Source organism: Sturnira hondurensis, unplaced genomic scaffold (assembly GCF_014824575.4).
Source record: "Sturnira hondurensis isolate 20B ecotype Veracruz unplaced genomic scaffold, ASM1482457v3 Scaffold0020903, whole genome shotgun sequence".
NCBI classification, from domain to species: Eukaryota; Metazoa; Chordata; class Mammalia; order Chiroptera; family Phyllostomidae; genus Sturnira; species Sturnira hondurensis.
The window spans coordinates 38,188-55,170 of record NW_028093534.1 but is presented as its reverse complement, the minus strand read 5'-3'; the positions used below and the strand labels follow the sequence as shown (position 1 = coordinate 55,170).

Here is a 16,983-nt window from a genome sequence, read left to right as displayed (position 1 = left end):
CTGGGGCAGGTGAGGGCTGCAATAAGAGACTATGGGCTGTGATGGGTTGGATGTTGCATGGTGCATGGGAAGGGGATTCTCATGGGGCCCTGAAAGAAATGGCACAGCATTGGGCCCAAGAGATGGTGTTAGTGGTGATGGTGACGCTGAGAAGTCAGACCAGAGAGCACACTCCCTCCAGGCTCCTGCCAGAGGGAATGAATGACATAGAGGGCAGACCTCACTGGGGGCAATGTGGACACGGGAGAGCACCCCCCAGACATACTGGGCCAGAGTGTGGTCTCAGTGACTGTGTTGGACTCCCTGGAGCCCAGGGCCAGAGCTCTGGGGCAGAGAGTAGGGTAGTGCATTGGAAAGCACCTGCTCCCAGAGAACACCAGCTCCAAGGTTGCCTTTTCAACGTCAGATAGGACACAGACTCAGTCAAGACCTAGAATGCTTGGTGACATTTTATTGAAGCTATTTCAGGCAACAGGCAGGAACTGGGAGCAGGCCATTGAGAAGGGTTTTAAGCAATCAGAAGAGGGGTGACTTTTTCTGAAGCAGTGAACTCTCCTGTGTTCACGTCAGCTATGTGGCGGCCCATCTCTACTTGCCTTGGGAGTGCATTTTGGTCTTAAATACATAGTAGGTGTTTTGAGGATTTATAATTCTTCTAACTTGATAGGGAAATCGCCCTGTGAAAGCCAGGCTCAGAGAGATCTCTGTGCCTCCCTCACTCCCCTACTCCACTGCCGCCCTACCTCTGGCCTTCTAGGGGCTGGGCAATGTGTCCCCCCAGGAACACTGAAGGAAGAACTGCCTGTCTTCTGAGTCTGCTCTCTTGGGCCTTCCCTGTGGGGCAGGGCATTTGGTGGTCTGCCTTGGAGAGTTTCAGTTGTGGCTAATGCTGGGGGTGGGTAAATCCACACAACAGACATATCAGAGACAGGAAGATGGAAAAAGAAAGGTCAGGAGAGAGAAAGGAAATGTACTGCCAAACAGAAAAGTTGGGGAGGGAGAAAGGAGGAGCAGAGGGGGATGGAGGGAGGAGACATGCAGGGTGGCAGAGGATGAGCAGAAAAGGAGGAGGGTGCAAGAGAAGGTGGAGAGACAGGGTAGAAAAGGAAAGAAAACTTTCCAGCAGAGATGTGGCCAGCACAGAAGAAAGAGAAGTCCTGAGCCTGGCGGGTTATTTTGTAGGAGGACCCCCCAGGGCGGTTCTAGTAGAGGCTGACTGGGCTCCTTCTTCCAACGTGGCTGTTGCAGGCTCCTCGCGCTGGGCTGCCTTTCCCACACGCTCACAGAGCCTGCCTCCTCCCCTCCTCATCAGGACGTTTCTGTTTGGGCCCATAATTCTAACGTGGCTTAAATGAGGCAGATTTAGAAGGAATTTGGCTATAAAATATCACCGAATGCAGCCCCTGGCCATAAAAAACTTTTGGATTCTTGATAAGATCATTCCGTTCTATATAATCAAGAGTTGGTCATATTTGGATGGGTGTTGATTTCTCATGCAAATATTCTGCTGGTAGGAATTGTCAGGGGAATGGCTGGTGGCCTGGGCGAGGGCGAGAAGGAGGTGAGGATGCCATATGTGGGTGGGGTTTGCAACATTTTCCTGGGTTCCACGGCCTGCAGGAAAAGTGTTCTGCCCATGCTGAGAAAGCTCACGTGGAAACTCTGGGCCTAAACTGCGCTCAACTTTCTTAGAGCACCAAGGTCAGTTCTAAGCCCCACCCTGTGAAGGACTGTGGTTGCAGTGGATGTGGGTTGGACAGGAGGAGGAAGACCAACTGCAGCCCTGTTCTGGAAGCTACTGAAGGGCAAAGTCCTAGCCCAGGTCTTGGCTTAGAGCAGTTGAATCAGCATTAGTTAGAATGGATGCTCATGGCCCCTGGAGGACCCTGGGGATGAGGAGCGAGTGGGTGCCTCTGGGGGGACTTGTCTGAGGCAGAGGGATGGATAAGGCGATCTCAGAATTCACAGGCCACTTCCCTGCTCCCTGTGCGTCCTGCTGCCAGGATTGATTGTGTGCAGAGGGTGTCAGCAAAGCGGCAGGCCCTGGGGCTGGGAAGTGGGGGCCTGGTGGGGAAGGGTGGGGGACGGGGAAGCAGCAGAGGCGGGAGAGGCCCTTTAGCTCCTATAACTCTTTTTAGTAGACGTCTTGGAGATGATGCGCATGCTGGAGGTGCTGCCGCCCAAGTTGCGGCCACTGGTGGAACTGAAGCCGCTGCCGCTGGTACCATAGGAGAGGCCGCTGCTGTAGCCGCCGCTGCTGTAGCCGCCGCTGCTGTAGCCGCCCCCGCCCACACAGAGGCCACTGCCCCCACTGTAGCCTGTTCCGCCCGAGGAGGAGACCACGGCTGTGGAGAGAAGGCACAGAGTACACTGGCAGCCTCCTCCAGTTTCCCAAGACCCACCCTGCCCAGACTTGGTGCCAGTGGGGCTCCCGCCCATGGCACTTCCTCAGGGAACAGGAATCTCCTCTGCAGCCCAGGAGCCAGAGTCGGAGGGTGGGCATGTACTCCCGTCCCCATCGCGCACTGTCTCAGCGTGAGCGTCTGCACAGGACATCGCACCTTTCAAAACCCTTTCGTAGCTGTGACTTCACCGATCTCAACAGGCCTGAGAGGAGGCTATGACTACGAGCTCCTCATTTTACAGAGGAAAAACTGGAGGCACAAAGAGATCGAGATTTGGCAAGCCCAAGGTCAGCCCTGCCGGAGACCAAGGCATTAGGCTCCCACGTGGCGCTCCTTCCTCATCTACACCAGGGGCTCTCACTGAATGGAACGTGAGGCCTTGTACACTGGGAGGGGATCTGGACGCCCACACTAGAAGGCGCTGGGAAGCCATCCAGATGTACTGCTCTGGATGCGAATTCCTTCTGCTGCATCCACAGGGACAACGGTGTAGCTTCTGGTCAAATACTTTCAGTGACAAGGAGCTCGCTGTCTGTGGATGCCGCTGTCCACAGCCCATCAAACATCTGAAGATGCCTCTTTGACCTCCCCTCCAGTGTATATTTCTCCACGGAAACTACGCCCATTTCCTTTACTAATCAGTTTCAAGCTCTCCTCCGTCCTGTTCTCTAGCCTTCCCAATGTGGTATGACCCACATGGGGCCCAAGGAGACTCTACTTTGCATGACCAGGACTCAGGGCTCCATGAATGCCACCTGCTGGGCCACTGTGGGAGGTGGTTCCTCCTCACCTCCCTCCCGTGGGCTGAGGCCAAGCCAGGCCAGTCACTGCTCGGCTTGTTCAATTAATTTGCTTCAATTCTAAACAAAGGTCTTTACATTTAATCTGTCAAGCAGTCTCTCGTTAGTTGTGTGAGTAGTCTGAATGCCTGCCATAGCTAGCTGAGAAAGCAGGGGTTCAGATGGGGGACCCATTGCTCGCCGGTAGTTCTGTCCTGCCACTGGGGTCCCCTGAAGCAGGGGTAGAGTCATTCCCGTGGACATATGACCCCCCTGGGAGGGACCCCGGGGGTGAGGAGTCTCTCTTGTCTCTCTTGACTCCACTGGGAGGAAGAGCCAAAGAAGACAGGGTCTCTGAAAAGCCCCTCTGAGGGTCTCGGTGATGCCCCTCACCCAGCTCGTTCATTTTCTAGTCTCAAATCCTTATTAGTGATGCTATTAGCTTCCACTTTGTCTCCCACTTTTCTATCATCCCAAGACATTTACTTACAGATGTTCACGGATCCGACACCTTCTCCAGTGAGTCTGTTGCAGGTGGGAGAGAAAGAGAGAGATGTTAAGGAGCCCTGGCTTCTTTGGGCTTAAAGTTATCAGTACAGAGCACTTACTGTGTGCCAGGCACTGTGCTTAGCACACTTATCTCTCATCTCATTAGCTGAAGGAAGTTTCTGTGAATCTGTGAGGGGACATCTGGAAGATAAATCCAGTTTCAACATGTAGAGAAATGGGGAGAGGGACCTATGCTCACTAGATAGAGGCAATCCGACAGGGGACTCAGCAACACAGAGCCCTTGAGGCTCTTCCCAAGTGTGGCCTCATTTGTCTAGGATCTGGTCAGAAATGGCCCTTATTATGGCCTTCCAGGTAGTCATGGGCCACTTTTCCCTGAGACCTCTTACCTTGCCCCCTGCCCTAGGTCCAGCTGGAGCTGTGGGAGGGGCTGTGACTGCAGGAGACTTCCTGCATTTGAACCCTGTTTCTTCCCTTGGAATTTCTATCTGGGGCCTGACCTGGTGGGGCTCTTGGCCTCTGTGGCATCGTTACAGTGCTCTGGTAGAGTCTGTTTGAGCCATGGTGGGAGGAAAAGGTAACCCACCGGTTCTCCTCGCCCTCCAGCAGCTTCTTATAGGTGGCGATCTCGATATCCAGGGCCAGCTTGACATTCATTAGCTCCTGGTATTCACGCAGCTGCCTGGTCATGTCCTGCTTGGCCTTCTGCAGGGCATCCTCCAGCTCGGTCAGCTTGTGCTTGGCGTCCTTGAGGGCCAGCTCCCCACGCTGCTCAGCATCTGCGATTGCAGCCTGGAGTGCGGCACACTACCAGGAGGACACAGGTTTGTGAAATTGTCCACAGAGAATGTAGAAATATGTGGGCTTTAGGTTAAAAATATGGAGGAATATTTTTGAAATGGATTTCATGTAAAGAAGCTGGAGCTTCATCATGTTTACAAATAAGATTAATCTCTGTCCCCTGTGGGTAATTCGAGACTTAGCCAGGATAGAGAAAATGATTTGGGGGGTGGGGTCCTTTCCAGTGCTGAACGTCTCTGGAGAGTGGGTAAGTAAGGCAGGTCAAGTCTTTGCCATAGATGCCTCCAGGGAACAGAGCCTTTTCTGGAAGCACTGATGTTGGACAGGATTCAGGAAGAAGGTCCTGACACCCCTGGTGAGGCAGGAGACTGGATGGTCACCCATCTGGGGAGGCTTCAGTCTGCATGGGCTGAGTTAGGACCAGACCCAGTTCTGCCCAGCACAGCTGGGATGACCTGTGGGAGCTCAGTCCTACACTACCTGCTTCTTCAGGTTATCAATCTCGGAGCGCAGCCTCTGCATCATTCGGTTCAGCTCAGAGATCTCCATCCTGGTGGTGCGGAGGTCGTCCCCATGCTGGCCGGCCGAGCGCTGCAGCTCCTCGTACTGTGGGGGTCCGGGGGTTAGAGAAGGAGAAGCAGGAGGCAGCAGATTCAGGCCAGAGAAGAGAAGGCAGTGGTTTCCCAGGGCCCAACAGGCTTTCAATAGGCTGCCTGGTGGCCCCTCCCTTGGCCCTTGCCACTCTCCATCAAATCCTTCCTTAGTGCCCCTGGGCTCTGCCTCTCATTCTCCATATCCAGGGCTCTGCACCACAGTTGGACATTTCTTCTTGGATCCAGTCTTTTGTCCCTCTCCCTTGAAACCAGGTATTTTATTCTCAGCCCATCATGCTCTGATTTTAAAGCTCTTTCATATTTGTTCTCCTTAGTGCCATATATCATATCCCAGACACTCCCCAGCTCAGCGTGTTTGCTCTAATCTGGAAAATCTCACTGTGTGACCCATATCCAGCCTTTGTCCTCTTCCCTCCCCAAACCCTCAGTCCCAGACTATTCTAGCTTCCTCCTCTGGCTCCAGGAGGCTCAGCCTACTTCTTGTTAATGCCCTCCCTCTCTGGCTCCTCCTGGCACTGGTGGATAGTATGTCCAGCTGTCCCTTGCCTCTCCTATACAGGGCACTGGAGGTGTGTCCATCCTTCCAGTGGCAGAAGGACTGACCACCTCCCACCTTCATCCGTCTATTCCCTCACGTCCTGGCTGTTCAGCCCAAGGAGTGCTCAGCACAGAGGGTAAGCCCCCGGCTGCACTCAGAGAGACCCCTTCACCCCCACCAGGCTGGGGCACCTGAGAGGACAGGCTTTTATCTTTGAAACCCCAGTTCTGTACAACTGTTTCATGAACATGGTGTGGACACCTCACCTTTGTCTGATACCAGGACTCAGCCTCAGCTCGGCTGCGATTGGCAATGTCCTCATACTGGGCCTTGACCTCAGCAATGATGCTGTCCAGGTCCAGCTTGCGGTTGTTGTCCATGGAGAGGACCACAGAGGTTTCAGAGATCTGGGCCTGCAGCTGAGCCAGCTCCTGTGATGGGGTCCAAATGGATGAGGTGAAGCAGGATATCATGTGTGTGCATGTGTGTTGGGACACTGTGACCAGGTCCTCGGAACAGATCTTGACATTGAGGGCCTCACTTGCACTGTTGGGGTGTAGCAAGCTGCTTAGGCCTAACAGGGCTGGGACGTTAGGGAGGTCACTGGGTTCACTCCCATTCTTTATCACCAACTCATCTGCATGGAGGGGGTGGCAGCTCAGAAACTCCAGCTGCTCTGTCACCCCGTTGTGAAGGGGACACACCTTGTTGCAACCTGTCAGTGCTGTGATGTCTCATATTCTGAGAAAGACACAACCTTTCACACCAAATAAAGAAATCATCTTGTGAAAGAAAAGTGAGTCAGACAGGGCCAGAAGCATCGCTGCATCTCAATCTTGTTTCTCAACTTCGCTCCTCCCAGCTCCTCAGGGACAGGAAATAGAAATTTGCTGGAAAGAGCAGAAAGAGCACCAGACTGAAAAAATCCAAGTCTTGGATGTGCCACGCAGGTTAGATAGAATCTCTGAGTCTCAGGCGGGAGCACTAAAGAAATTCACGTCCATGTAAGATGGTTTTTGAGACAATAAACCGACAAAAATTGTTAATGATCACTGCTCAGATTCACCTAGGGCAGTGGTTCCAAGTATGTGATCCACAGACCAGCAACATGAACATCACCTGGGAACTTGGCTGAAATGCAACACTTTGGGCCCCACCATAGACTCACTGAATCCGACTTGGTGTGTTACTAAGACCTATAGAAGATTCTGATGCCCTGTAAAATTTGAGAGTAACTGGTCCACGTCACAAGTCTAAGTAAAAATATTCCTTCCTTTCTTAACTAACAATTGGTTCATGCATTTCCTGCTTTAGTTTGTTGTTGTGCCCTGCAATTTGTTTTTCATAAGTAGTTTTTTTTTTCTGGTAGCTGATGTAGCTTGAGAGTCTCAACCCATGGTCTTGCTGGGCCGTGGGCTAGTTCAGAATTAGGAGCCAACGGCACGCTGGTTGTCAGTATTAAAGTGAATAAGTAGAGAAAATGATGCCTTTTAGCCCCATGTGGGCTGTTGGTCACTGAACCCATCCAAAAACACAGAGCTGATGTTCCTGCTCCTGGAATGACATGACCAACTTCAGCTGGGCACCAAACACTGTAACCCCCTGGGCACATCCCCTGTCCCTATCAGGCCTACCTGGAGGCACGCAATGCCCCCTCCATTCTCTCCTCGACACATCACTGACCCCATCTCTACCACTCTCCCCTCACTCACTCTACTCCAGCCCTGTTGTCTCTTCCTAGCACTCCTGCTTGCCACTGCTGCTCTCTGCCAATTGTCCGTATCGTCCCCGACCCGGTGTTGAGTCTGTGCTGCCTGTCTCCCAGACTGTAATGAAAGCTCCAAGAACTCAGGGGCTTGATTATGTTTGCTCAATGTTCTGTCCACAGCTCCCAGAACAAAGTCTGACTCCTAACAAAATGCGTCTTCAGAAGAACCAAGCAATCATGTTGCATGCTTCTAAAAGCACCTGAAGGCTCACAGTCACTTGATTTGCATAATAGTGTCATCCTGCAGCCAAGAATAACAGGTAAATTTAAGCTGAAATGGGTGAACCGGGTTGCTCAGATAGTTCTTTGGAAACTGTGCGTAATTCAATGACAGGCAGTTCTTTTGTCTGACCAGCAGAGCATGTGTGATCCACGTGGTCAAGGTTAAATTTCTCACCTCACCATCAGCTACCACAGAAGCTCATTTTTCTCCTTAGGTAGGGGAAGCAGCATTTGCTCCATCAGTTCCAACCCAGAGATGGGGTGGGGAGCAGAGGAGAGATCAGAGCGGGAGCTGGTAGCCTCAGTGCCCAGCCTCCAGCGGCTCTGAGGGGAGTGGTGGACACTGCTTACCGCATCGTAGAAAGCTCTCAGGAAGTTGATCTCATCCATTAAGGCATCCACCTTGGCCTCCAGCTCCACCTTGTTCATGTAGGAAGCATCCACATCCTGGGCACATAGCATACTGTCACTCTGAGTCCTACCCAGTCTGGGGTAACCTGCCCCTCCGTCAGGCAGGAGAGCTTCAGCTCCCAGGGATGAGAGCGGGTCTTTATTCTGGGCTATGGAGTGGGACTGGCTGGGGTGACAGGGGTAGGGGCAGGGGGTCCAAACTGTGTAGGGGCATTCCCAGGGCTCAGGGAATGCCCACAGCTCATCAGCTGGTGCCACGTGGAAACATTTCCTGTGTCACCTCCACATGGTGAGGCCAACCCCACCCTGGGCCCTTGGGCTCTCCCAGCCTCTCCCTGAGGCTCTCAGTGGCTTCTCCTCCTCCTCGAACTTTCTGCTTCTTCCTCCCTTTCATACACCACTGCTCTTTCCTCCCCCCTGCAGCTTAGCTCAGGGCTGGTTCTCCCCTCTCTCTGGCTGTCCCCCACTGAGCAGAAAGGCCCACAACTCTGTGGGGCTGATGCTTGTCCCACACCCATCCCCCGAGCCTGCCTTGGTATCATGGAGACTCAGCCCAGCACAAGGCCCATTTTGCTTCACCTCTCCCTGCACTGGACTCCACATGGGGGGTGGGGGTGGGAGGGCTTGTGTCATGATTTATGGCTTGGACTTTGGAGCCCTGGATTCTGACTCATTTCTATTACCTGGGTAACCTGGGGCACTTGCTTAACCTCCATGAGTCCGAGTTCTCTCATTTCTTAAGCAAAACCTGCTTCCAAGATTGGTTGCACAGATTATTTAAAGCCTTATAGGCAATGCCACTGGCTTAAGTAGCAGCTGTCACTCCTGGAAGGGGCTGCCTGGGCATCAAAGGGGAGCATCCCCGTCTCCTCACCTTCTTGAGCATCACAAACTCATTCTCTGCCACTGTGCGCTTGTTGATTTCTTCTTCATACCTGTGAGGAGCATCAGATGTGGATTGGTGTTAGGATGTGGGGCTGTAGTTGGGCAGGCCTCCGTGGGTCTGCAGAGCAGACCTGGAAAATGCACCGCTGTAGCAGAGTTCTCCTGTGACACACATGCCCCCAAATTCCATAGCAACTATCACCTACCTACCCCTATCCAAACAAAGCCCAAACCCCAAACAATGACAAAACAGAACCAGCCCTCATTCTTTCTGAGCTAGCTTTTCACACATCTCTGCCCCTTAGAGTGCTGAGGTCCCATAAAAGGCCATGCATGTTTCTTTTTATACCTTATGGTCTTGCCCCAATACAAAGAAAGGAAATGAGGGGAGGAACAGAGGACAGAAGGAGGTGGGCAGTCCTAGGCTTCAGCAGCTTCTCATGCCAAAGGTGCCTTCATGCCTTCTGTTCTGTCCTTGGCTGTATTGACCCTGGCCTAGGAAACAGAGTCTTCAGGGTAATAGGAGTGACCCAGCCTGTCTTCAGCTTCCGCATTCTTTAATCTTCCCCATTCTTCAATCTTCCCCTAGGCAACACCCCTTACCACCCCCACCCCCAACCCACCTTGCTCACTGATTAGTGGGAAGGAAGTTGCACTTCTGTTCTAGTGACCCATTTCCTACCCGACCTTTCTAAGTATCAGGGAATCCCACCCTCTCTGTGGCTCTGGACAGCTGTGGTTGGAGCTTTGTTCCTCGACCATCCAGCTGAGTAACCCCAGGCAGGTCACTTAACCTCTCATAGGTGCCCTTCCCCTCTATGAAGTGAGATGTCCTTATTCTTTTGCAACCACGAAGCCCTGTCCCACGTGATGTATGTAGGACATATATCATGAACAGATCTCCCCTGCTTTTATATTGCTTCTGTTGTCCATCAGGATCTGAGACAAACTTTTTACTACCAGTTAATTTGGTTCTCCTTATTGTTTCCTTGCATTGCCTTTTCACTAAATATGAATGTCTATTCTTCGACTAATTTTATGCAGCTGTCCGTGTCTTCTGTGGTTCCCAGCTCACAGGCCCTCTGCCTGAGGGTAAGCACCAACTGGTCCTACACAGGCCTCTTAGATACCTGCCACAGGAACATCACTGTCTATAGCTGGGGGCATACTCTTCAACACCTCCCCACCCCGCCCCATATCCTTCCTCTGTGCCTCTTTCCTTCTCAACATCAAGCTTTCATCTCTTCCTTCTTGGGCGGAAACAGTGTTACTCCATGTTTGCATCCATCTGCACTTGATTCTCTTGCCACTACATACACATGTCTAAACAGCAGTACAATAAAATACCTAACCTGTATTAACAGCAATACAATAAATACAATAATGCCTAACCTGTACTAACAACTTAATATGTGCCAGGCACCGGGCACCCTACCAAGTAGTTTATATGCAAGTTTTAATATTCTCAACTCCCCTATAAGGTGGGTATCCCCTTTAACAGGCAAAGGAATTGGGGCTTACAGAAGTGAGTTTTTTATTTTGAACCTCCCACTCACCATCGTTTCAACCACCCTGCCTCACTCATGACTTGGCAGGGTTCTGTTTTCCTGCCCGAGTCTCTGGGGTAACCATACCAAAACATGCATTTAAGAAAATAGGCATCAGACTGCCAGTCAAAATGGAGCCATAAGTAGTCATGCTTTGCCTCCTTGCGCAACCACAGAGAGAATTACAACTAAACCTCAAAACAAATTAACACCCAGAACTCATGGAAAATCGAACTGTATGGCAGTCCGACAAGCAAGGATTTAAAGAAGCCACATTCATCCGCATGGGTAGGAGGGGTGGAGATGTGAAGACAGGTAGAGAGGCGAGAAGACACAGTGAGGCGGCAGTGGGAATGGGTGGCCCCACATTCACGTGTGGTGGATAAAAATTGGGAGGGATGCCTTGGGAGTGGGCAATCCCAGCCCCAGGCCAGACTGCACAGCCCAGGGTTTGAGCACTGGGAAGATACATTCTCGTAACCTCTGTCTGTAAAAACCAGTGGGAGATGGGGCAGCAGAAGAAATTTCCAGATTTTCAGGAGACTCCACTTGAAAGGGCCTGCACAGTCTTAAACGTATGTAAATTCACCCATTTTTGAATTCTCTGCCACTGCAACAGCTGGAAGGGCATCCGTTGCATAAGAGGGAGTAGGTGAAGTGACTGGAAACAGGGAAAGTCCTGGACAAATCTCCAGAAACCAGGCAGTGGCACTGTTCCCTTTCTGATCCCTCCGCGCACACAGAGCCACAAAGTAGTGAAGCAGATTGCCCTGCGCTGGTGATTACCTAAGGTTCTGCTCCACGCAATTTACAGGTGCCTTTTCTACAATAAGCCACGCTACTAAGACAGGGAGTCAGAGCAGCTCTATCTAATTCACAAAAACAAAAACAGGGAGGTTACCGAATTGAGGAAAGAAAGAAATATGGCCCAGAAAAAAAAAACAGAAAAAGAACTAAACGAAATGGAGATAACCAACCTATCAGATGCAGAGTTCAAAACACTGGTTATCAAGATGCTCAAAGAACTCATTGAGTATGGCAACAACATAAATGAATAAATGAAAGCTACACTAAATTAAATAAAGAAAAATCTACAGGAAATCAACAGTGAAGGGAAGGAAGCCAGAGTTCAAATCAATGATTTGAAACATAAGGAAAAAATAAGCATTCAACCAGAATAGAAAAAGGAAACAAGAATTTAAACAAACAAACACACACCAAGGAGAGTATAAGAAGCCTCTGGGAATCTCCAAATGTACCAACATCTGAATCATAGGGGTGGTAGAGGGAGGAGAGAAAGAGCAAGAAATTGAAAACTTATTTGAAAATACAGTGAAAGAAAACTTCCCTAATTTGGCAAAGAAAATAGACATACAAGTCCAGGAATCACAGAGAGTCCCAAAGAAGTTGGACTCAAAGAGGATCACACCAAGACACATCATAATTAAAATGCTAAAGGTTAAAAATAAGGAGAGAATCTTAGGAGCAGCAAGAGAAAAGAAGAGAGTTACCTACAAAGGGTTCCCATAAGACCATCAGCCGATTTCTAAAAAGAAACTACGCAGGCAAGAAGGACCTGGCAAGAAGCATTCAAAGTGATGAAAAGCAAGGATCTACAACTTAGATTACTCTATCTAGCAAAGCTATTATTTAAAATGGAAGGGCAGATAAAGTGCTTCCCAGACATGGTAAATATAAAGGAGATCATCATCACAAACCATTATTACATGAAATGTTAAAGGGATTTATTTAAGGAAAAGAAGATCAAAATTATGAACATTAAAATGGCAATAAATTTACAACTATCAACAATTAAATCTAAAAAACCCCCAACAAACTAAACAAACAACTAGAACAGGAGCAGAATCATAAATATGGAGTTCATCTGGAAGATTATCAGTGGGGAGGGGAAGGAAGAGAAGCGGGGAGGGAATAAGAAGTATAATTGATAGGTAGAAGATAGACAGGGGAATGTTCAGAATAGTATAGGAAATGAAGAAGCCAAAGAACTTACATGCACGACCCATGGAGGTGAACTAAGAGATTGATGGAGGGAAGGGGGCTACCAGGGGGAGGGGGCAAAGGGGGAAAATTCGGATAACTATAATAGCATAATCAACAAAATATATTTTTTTAAAAAAATGAGATTTCTTTAGGTCTTTCAGCTAGTAAGTCATTGAGCCGAGATTCTAAAGCCACTGACTAGACTCTATACTGCTGTCCAGCAGAGTTTTCTGTGGTCATGGAAATGCTCAGATGAGCTATATCTGCATCCACTGTGGTGCCCATTAGCCACTTGTGGACTGAGCACCAGAAATGTGGCTAGTGGGACTGAGGACCTGAATTTTATATTTTATTCAATTTTAGTTCATTTAAATGTGAACAGGCACGTGTGGCTGGCTAGTGGCTACCGTGTCAGTGCAACGGTCTTAGCGCTTACCATGTTACACAAACAGTAACTAAAACTCCTTATTGAGTGACTCACTTTGTTTGGACCAAGATAATTAGAAATAAATTAGAACAACAAAAATAAGAGGTTACTTGTGTCTATGGGCACATCTTTAGTGATGTGTGCATGGGTGTGTGCTTCCAGGGAGAGGGCAGCATATATGGGTTTCTTTCCTCTGTTTCCCACCCCTTGGCCAGGGTTGGTGTAAATGCGTTGTCACGTGTAAGTTAGCCATGGGACTGACTTGTGTCAAGTGTAAGTTAGCCATGGGACTGAGTTGAACAAATGTGAAGATGAGATTCTATGCGTTTAATTCTTAACTCATGAGTTGCCACTTGTATAAACTTGGATAAGCCAGTTACTCTCTCTCAGAGCCTTGCTTTCTTCATCTACAGAATTTATCAGGTTGTGGTACGTACCATGCTCTCTGTGCCCATGTTAGTTTCATCCTATATAACCCTAGCCCCTCCCCAAATCTCCAACATTCTTGACTGCAGGGTCCCAGTTCATTTTCTGAGACTGCCTCGGTTCCCTAAGTGTGTGTCCCACCTCCCTGCTGAACTGGGCACTTCTGGAGGAGTTGGCTGAGTGTTTACTCACTTGTTCTTGAAGTCCTCCACCACATCCTGCATGTTCTTCAGCTCCGTCTCCAGCCTCACCCTCTCTCCACCCAAGCTGTCCAGTTGCCGCCTCAGATTGCTGATGTAGGCTTCGAACATGGGCTCGATGTTGGCCCTGGTGGTTTTATGCTCCTGCAGGAGGCTCCATTTGGTCTCTAGGACCTTGTTTTGCTGCTCCAGGAACCGCACCTGCCCCAGCCAGAGATGAGAGACTGTGAGAGCTTCCTTATAGCAGCCTCCCAGGACCCTCCCAACAGTGCAGGGGAGTGCCCTGCAAGGCCTCAGAGTCCAGGTGGCAGGCTCCTTCTTGTCATCCTCAGCCTGAAAGGAGCCTGGAATGTAGAAAGCCAAGCAAATGTAGATACAATGGGCCTGCGATAGAGGTGGTGGCTTGGTTTGGAGGTGGGAGAATCAGGGAGGACCAGAGGGGCTGGAAACTCTCTGACCACACCAAACCATGCTGATGTGTGGTAAGAAAAGAACACATCATCACATTACTGGGTAAAATTTTGATTCCCATTAAGTGGGTAGGAGGTTCTTGGCAGAAAATTCAACTTGTGTATTTTCTTTCCAATCTAATTTCTTGAGATCTGGAAGCCAGACTCAGTTGCCCACCTACTCCAGGCATGCTGGACTGGACCACCCTGGAGTGGTGTGGAGGGGATCTGGGCACAGCCCCAGCCATGTCCCTCTAGCTGTATGTCTTTGAAAAGCCCTTCCTCTCTCTGTTCTCTCAGGTCCTCTGTGGTCTTATGTCACAAATTAGGTTTTCTCGAATTGTACTAATTAACCCCCCAGGCTGAAAAAAATATCCAACACTTTATCCCTAAACAAAGTCCTTCCCTTGGGAGCAGATGGAATGACACATGACCTCAGAGAATGAAGAAATAGCCTCCAAGACTTTGGAGATGGCAATATGCCTGCAGAGGGTCTCTGACAAATGGACCTACCCCACCAGCTTTCTCTTCTTTTACCAGAGGAAGAAGGACAGTCCTAGCTCCAAGTCCCTCCCTAGTTACAACCCTTTATTCCCCATCTAGGGCCTCCAGATGAACTGAAGCAAAGCAAGGCCCACATTCTCTCCCTCAGATCCAGGCTCCTGGAAATTACACAGCTATTGAGGCGAACGCCAGGCCAAGTGGGGTACATGGGTGATAAAGGTGAAGAACTACTGCCTCAGTGGTTAGCTTTGAGATCTGGGTTCATATGGTGAGGCATTTCATAGACTATTAGACCAGCAAAGGTGCCTTAGAGTCCACCTGTCCAACCCAACTAAAGCCTGAGAAGTTAGGGATTCTCTCAGATATAAAGCCAAAAATGGACCTGGGCTGGTTGCCTCTTAGGTTGCTTCTTGAATTATACTTATCAGCCCCTCATGCTTTCTTCCAGATCCCAGGTGTGAAGTCTAAATGACCCAGATATTTGAGCTGGTTCTTCCAGGTAAAAGCAACCAGCTCAGATGTGAACCAGTGGTATGATCCAAAACAGAATTATTTCTTTCCCCAAACTGGGAAATCCCTAAGATTCCAGGCCACACAGCAAAGAGAACCCAGGGACAGAGTCACAGCTCTCCTCTTTCCAGAAGAAAAGAGTGAAACACTTTGAGCAGCCTCTGGCCAACCAGCAGCTTCCCAGACATGCCCAGATCACTAGAGGGGTCGCCACAGGAAAGAGTGACCTCAGCCCACTTCTGAGAACTGAACCTGTAACCTTTCTTTCCTTTATCCCTTTTCCTCCAAACCAATCCCCTTTCAGTGCCTAATTTTAAGCACGTGGCATGATCACAAGCCATCAAAAGACAATGAATGTCCTTGCGGTGGGTCAGAAAGCTCTGGAGCCTGGAGGTGGGCATTTTCCCACTCTCACCTCATCAAAGGGGAAAACCACCCCCTCCTCCCCAGCAGTTATCTCACTCCCCCAGATCACAGGTCTTGGGCAATTCTCAGTTGACCTCAGAAAGGCACAGAGAGCAGAGACCCCCCAATGTTTCTGATGGGCACCCCATTTGCTTCTTACCTTGTCGATGAAGGAGGCAAACTTGTTGTTGAGAGTCTTGATCTGTTCCTTCTCCTCCTTCCGCACTCGCTGGAGGGAGGGGTCAATCTCCAGGTGGAGCGGGGTCAGGAGGCTCTGGTTGACAGTGACCTCCTGGATGCCTCCAGCTCCAGGCATCATCCCACCTCCAAATCCCCCTACCCTGTACCCTATGCCTCCAAGACCCATCCCATAGCCAGCACCACCGTAGCCCCGGCCAGAGCGGTAGCCCCCGCTGACGGAGATTCTCTTGCTGCCTCCGAGGCTGTGGAGGCTCCTGGTCCCGAAGCCACCGCCGAAGCCACCCCCGAAGCCCTTCCCACCATGGGTCACAGAGACAGAGCTGAAGCTGGCCCGGCTGCCTGGGAGGAGGTTCGCTGAGGAAGCACTGAAGTTCCGAGTGCCCCCTGACTTGATGGTGAAAGAGGATCGCTGGGTCATGATGGAAGCTGGAGCCACAGGGTCAGAGGAGTGAAAATGTCAAAAGGATGAGGAGGCTTAAGAGTCTAACTCTCCCAAAATCTCCTTGACTTTTATCCCTTTCAAGACTGGGCTTGGCCAAAGAAGATCAAAGACCACTGTGTTGAGTTCATCTCGATGGCATGTCTGGCCACGGCCCATCTTCCTGCCCCACTAATCATTATGGGAACACCCTACCTAGGGCAGGACCAGGCCTGGGCATTCGAGCCCGGGGCAGGCCTGGGTCCTGAACCCCCCGTCTGCCCAGGTTCTCTGCCACATGCTGGAGACACTCCCACTCTAGCTCACCTGCTCCTCTCATCTTGCTTTCCAGGTCTTGGACTCTGAACCCAAATGCTTGATTGTGCCCTTCCCATGGCCATGGTCACTTATAAAGAAAGCCCGTTTGTTAAAGATTCAACGCATGTGGGATCATGTGGCAGGATCATGTGGCAGGATCATGTGGCAGGTCAGTAGCCAGCACTGTGTCACTTGACTGTCATGATAACTTTGTGATGGCAATACAAATTGCTAACATTCACTGAGCAGCTACTGGGTAGGTATTTTACACTTGTCTACTCATTTAATCTGTACACAGCACCCTGTGGTGGTTATTTCTGTTTGTGTTTTGCACATGAAGCCACTGAGGTACAGAGTAGTTAAGAAACTTGGCAGACTTTGCATAGCTAGTGACGGCTGCGCCGACGGGGCCCAGTGGTCTGACTGCACCTCATAGCAATGGACAGAGGTGGCTTGTCAAAGAGAAGCAGACTCTGAATTTCAGTCCCCTCTACTCCTCTTGTCCTAGGTCTTAACTTGCTCCTCCCCCACTCCACCAGGGATATTTAACAGTTGTTCTTAGTATCATTTCTCTCCTGCTTGCCATCCTCTCCCCTTCAACCCTTCCAAATTTTCCTTGATGAGAGGGGATCCAGGAGGCT

General features: G+C 50.1%; 1 protein-coding gene across 1 annotated transcript; it reads right to left on the bottom strand.

Annotated features, from left to right (window-relative positions):
* Window positions 1–1,476: 1,476 nt before the first annotated feature.
* On the bottom strand, window positions 1,477–16,058 carry LOC118976436 (keratin, type II cytoskeletal 5-like). The gene is made up of 9 exons (XM_037030931.1): window positions 15,566–16,058; window positions 13,530–13,738; window positions 8,923–8,983; window positions 7,989–8,084; window positions 5,914–6,078; window positions 4,976–5,101; window positions 4,281–4,501; window positions 3,675–3,709; window positions 1,477–2,345 (listed from the first exon to the last, which is right to left on the bottom strand). The coding sequence occupies exons 1-9, from the start codon at window positions 16,022–16,024 to the stop codon at window positions 2,116–2,118; spliced, it is 1,602 nt and encodes a 533-aa protein (XP_036886826.1). The 5' UTR covers window positions 16,025–16,058; the 3' UTR covers window positions 1,477–2,115.
* Window positions 16,059–16,983: the final 925 nt, after the last annotated feature.

What these genes read in the sequence shown, in the direction of transcription:
- LOC118976436 (XM_037030931.1), bottom strand. Translation starts at nt 16,024, where the DNA reads ATGACCCAGCGATCCTCTTTCACCATCAAGTCAGGGGGCACTCGGAAC. An exon ending in TTGCCTCCTTCATCGACAAG is followed by an intron (nt 13,739 to 15,565) that starts GTAAGAAGCAAA and finishes TGGCTGGGGCAG; the next exon opens with GTGCGGTTCCTGGAGCAGCA. An exon ending in AGTTTGTGATGCTCAAGAAG is followed by an intron (nt 8,085 to 8,922) that starts GTGAGGAGACGG and finishes CTATGTGCCCAG; the next exon opens with GATGTGGATGCTTCCTACAT.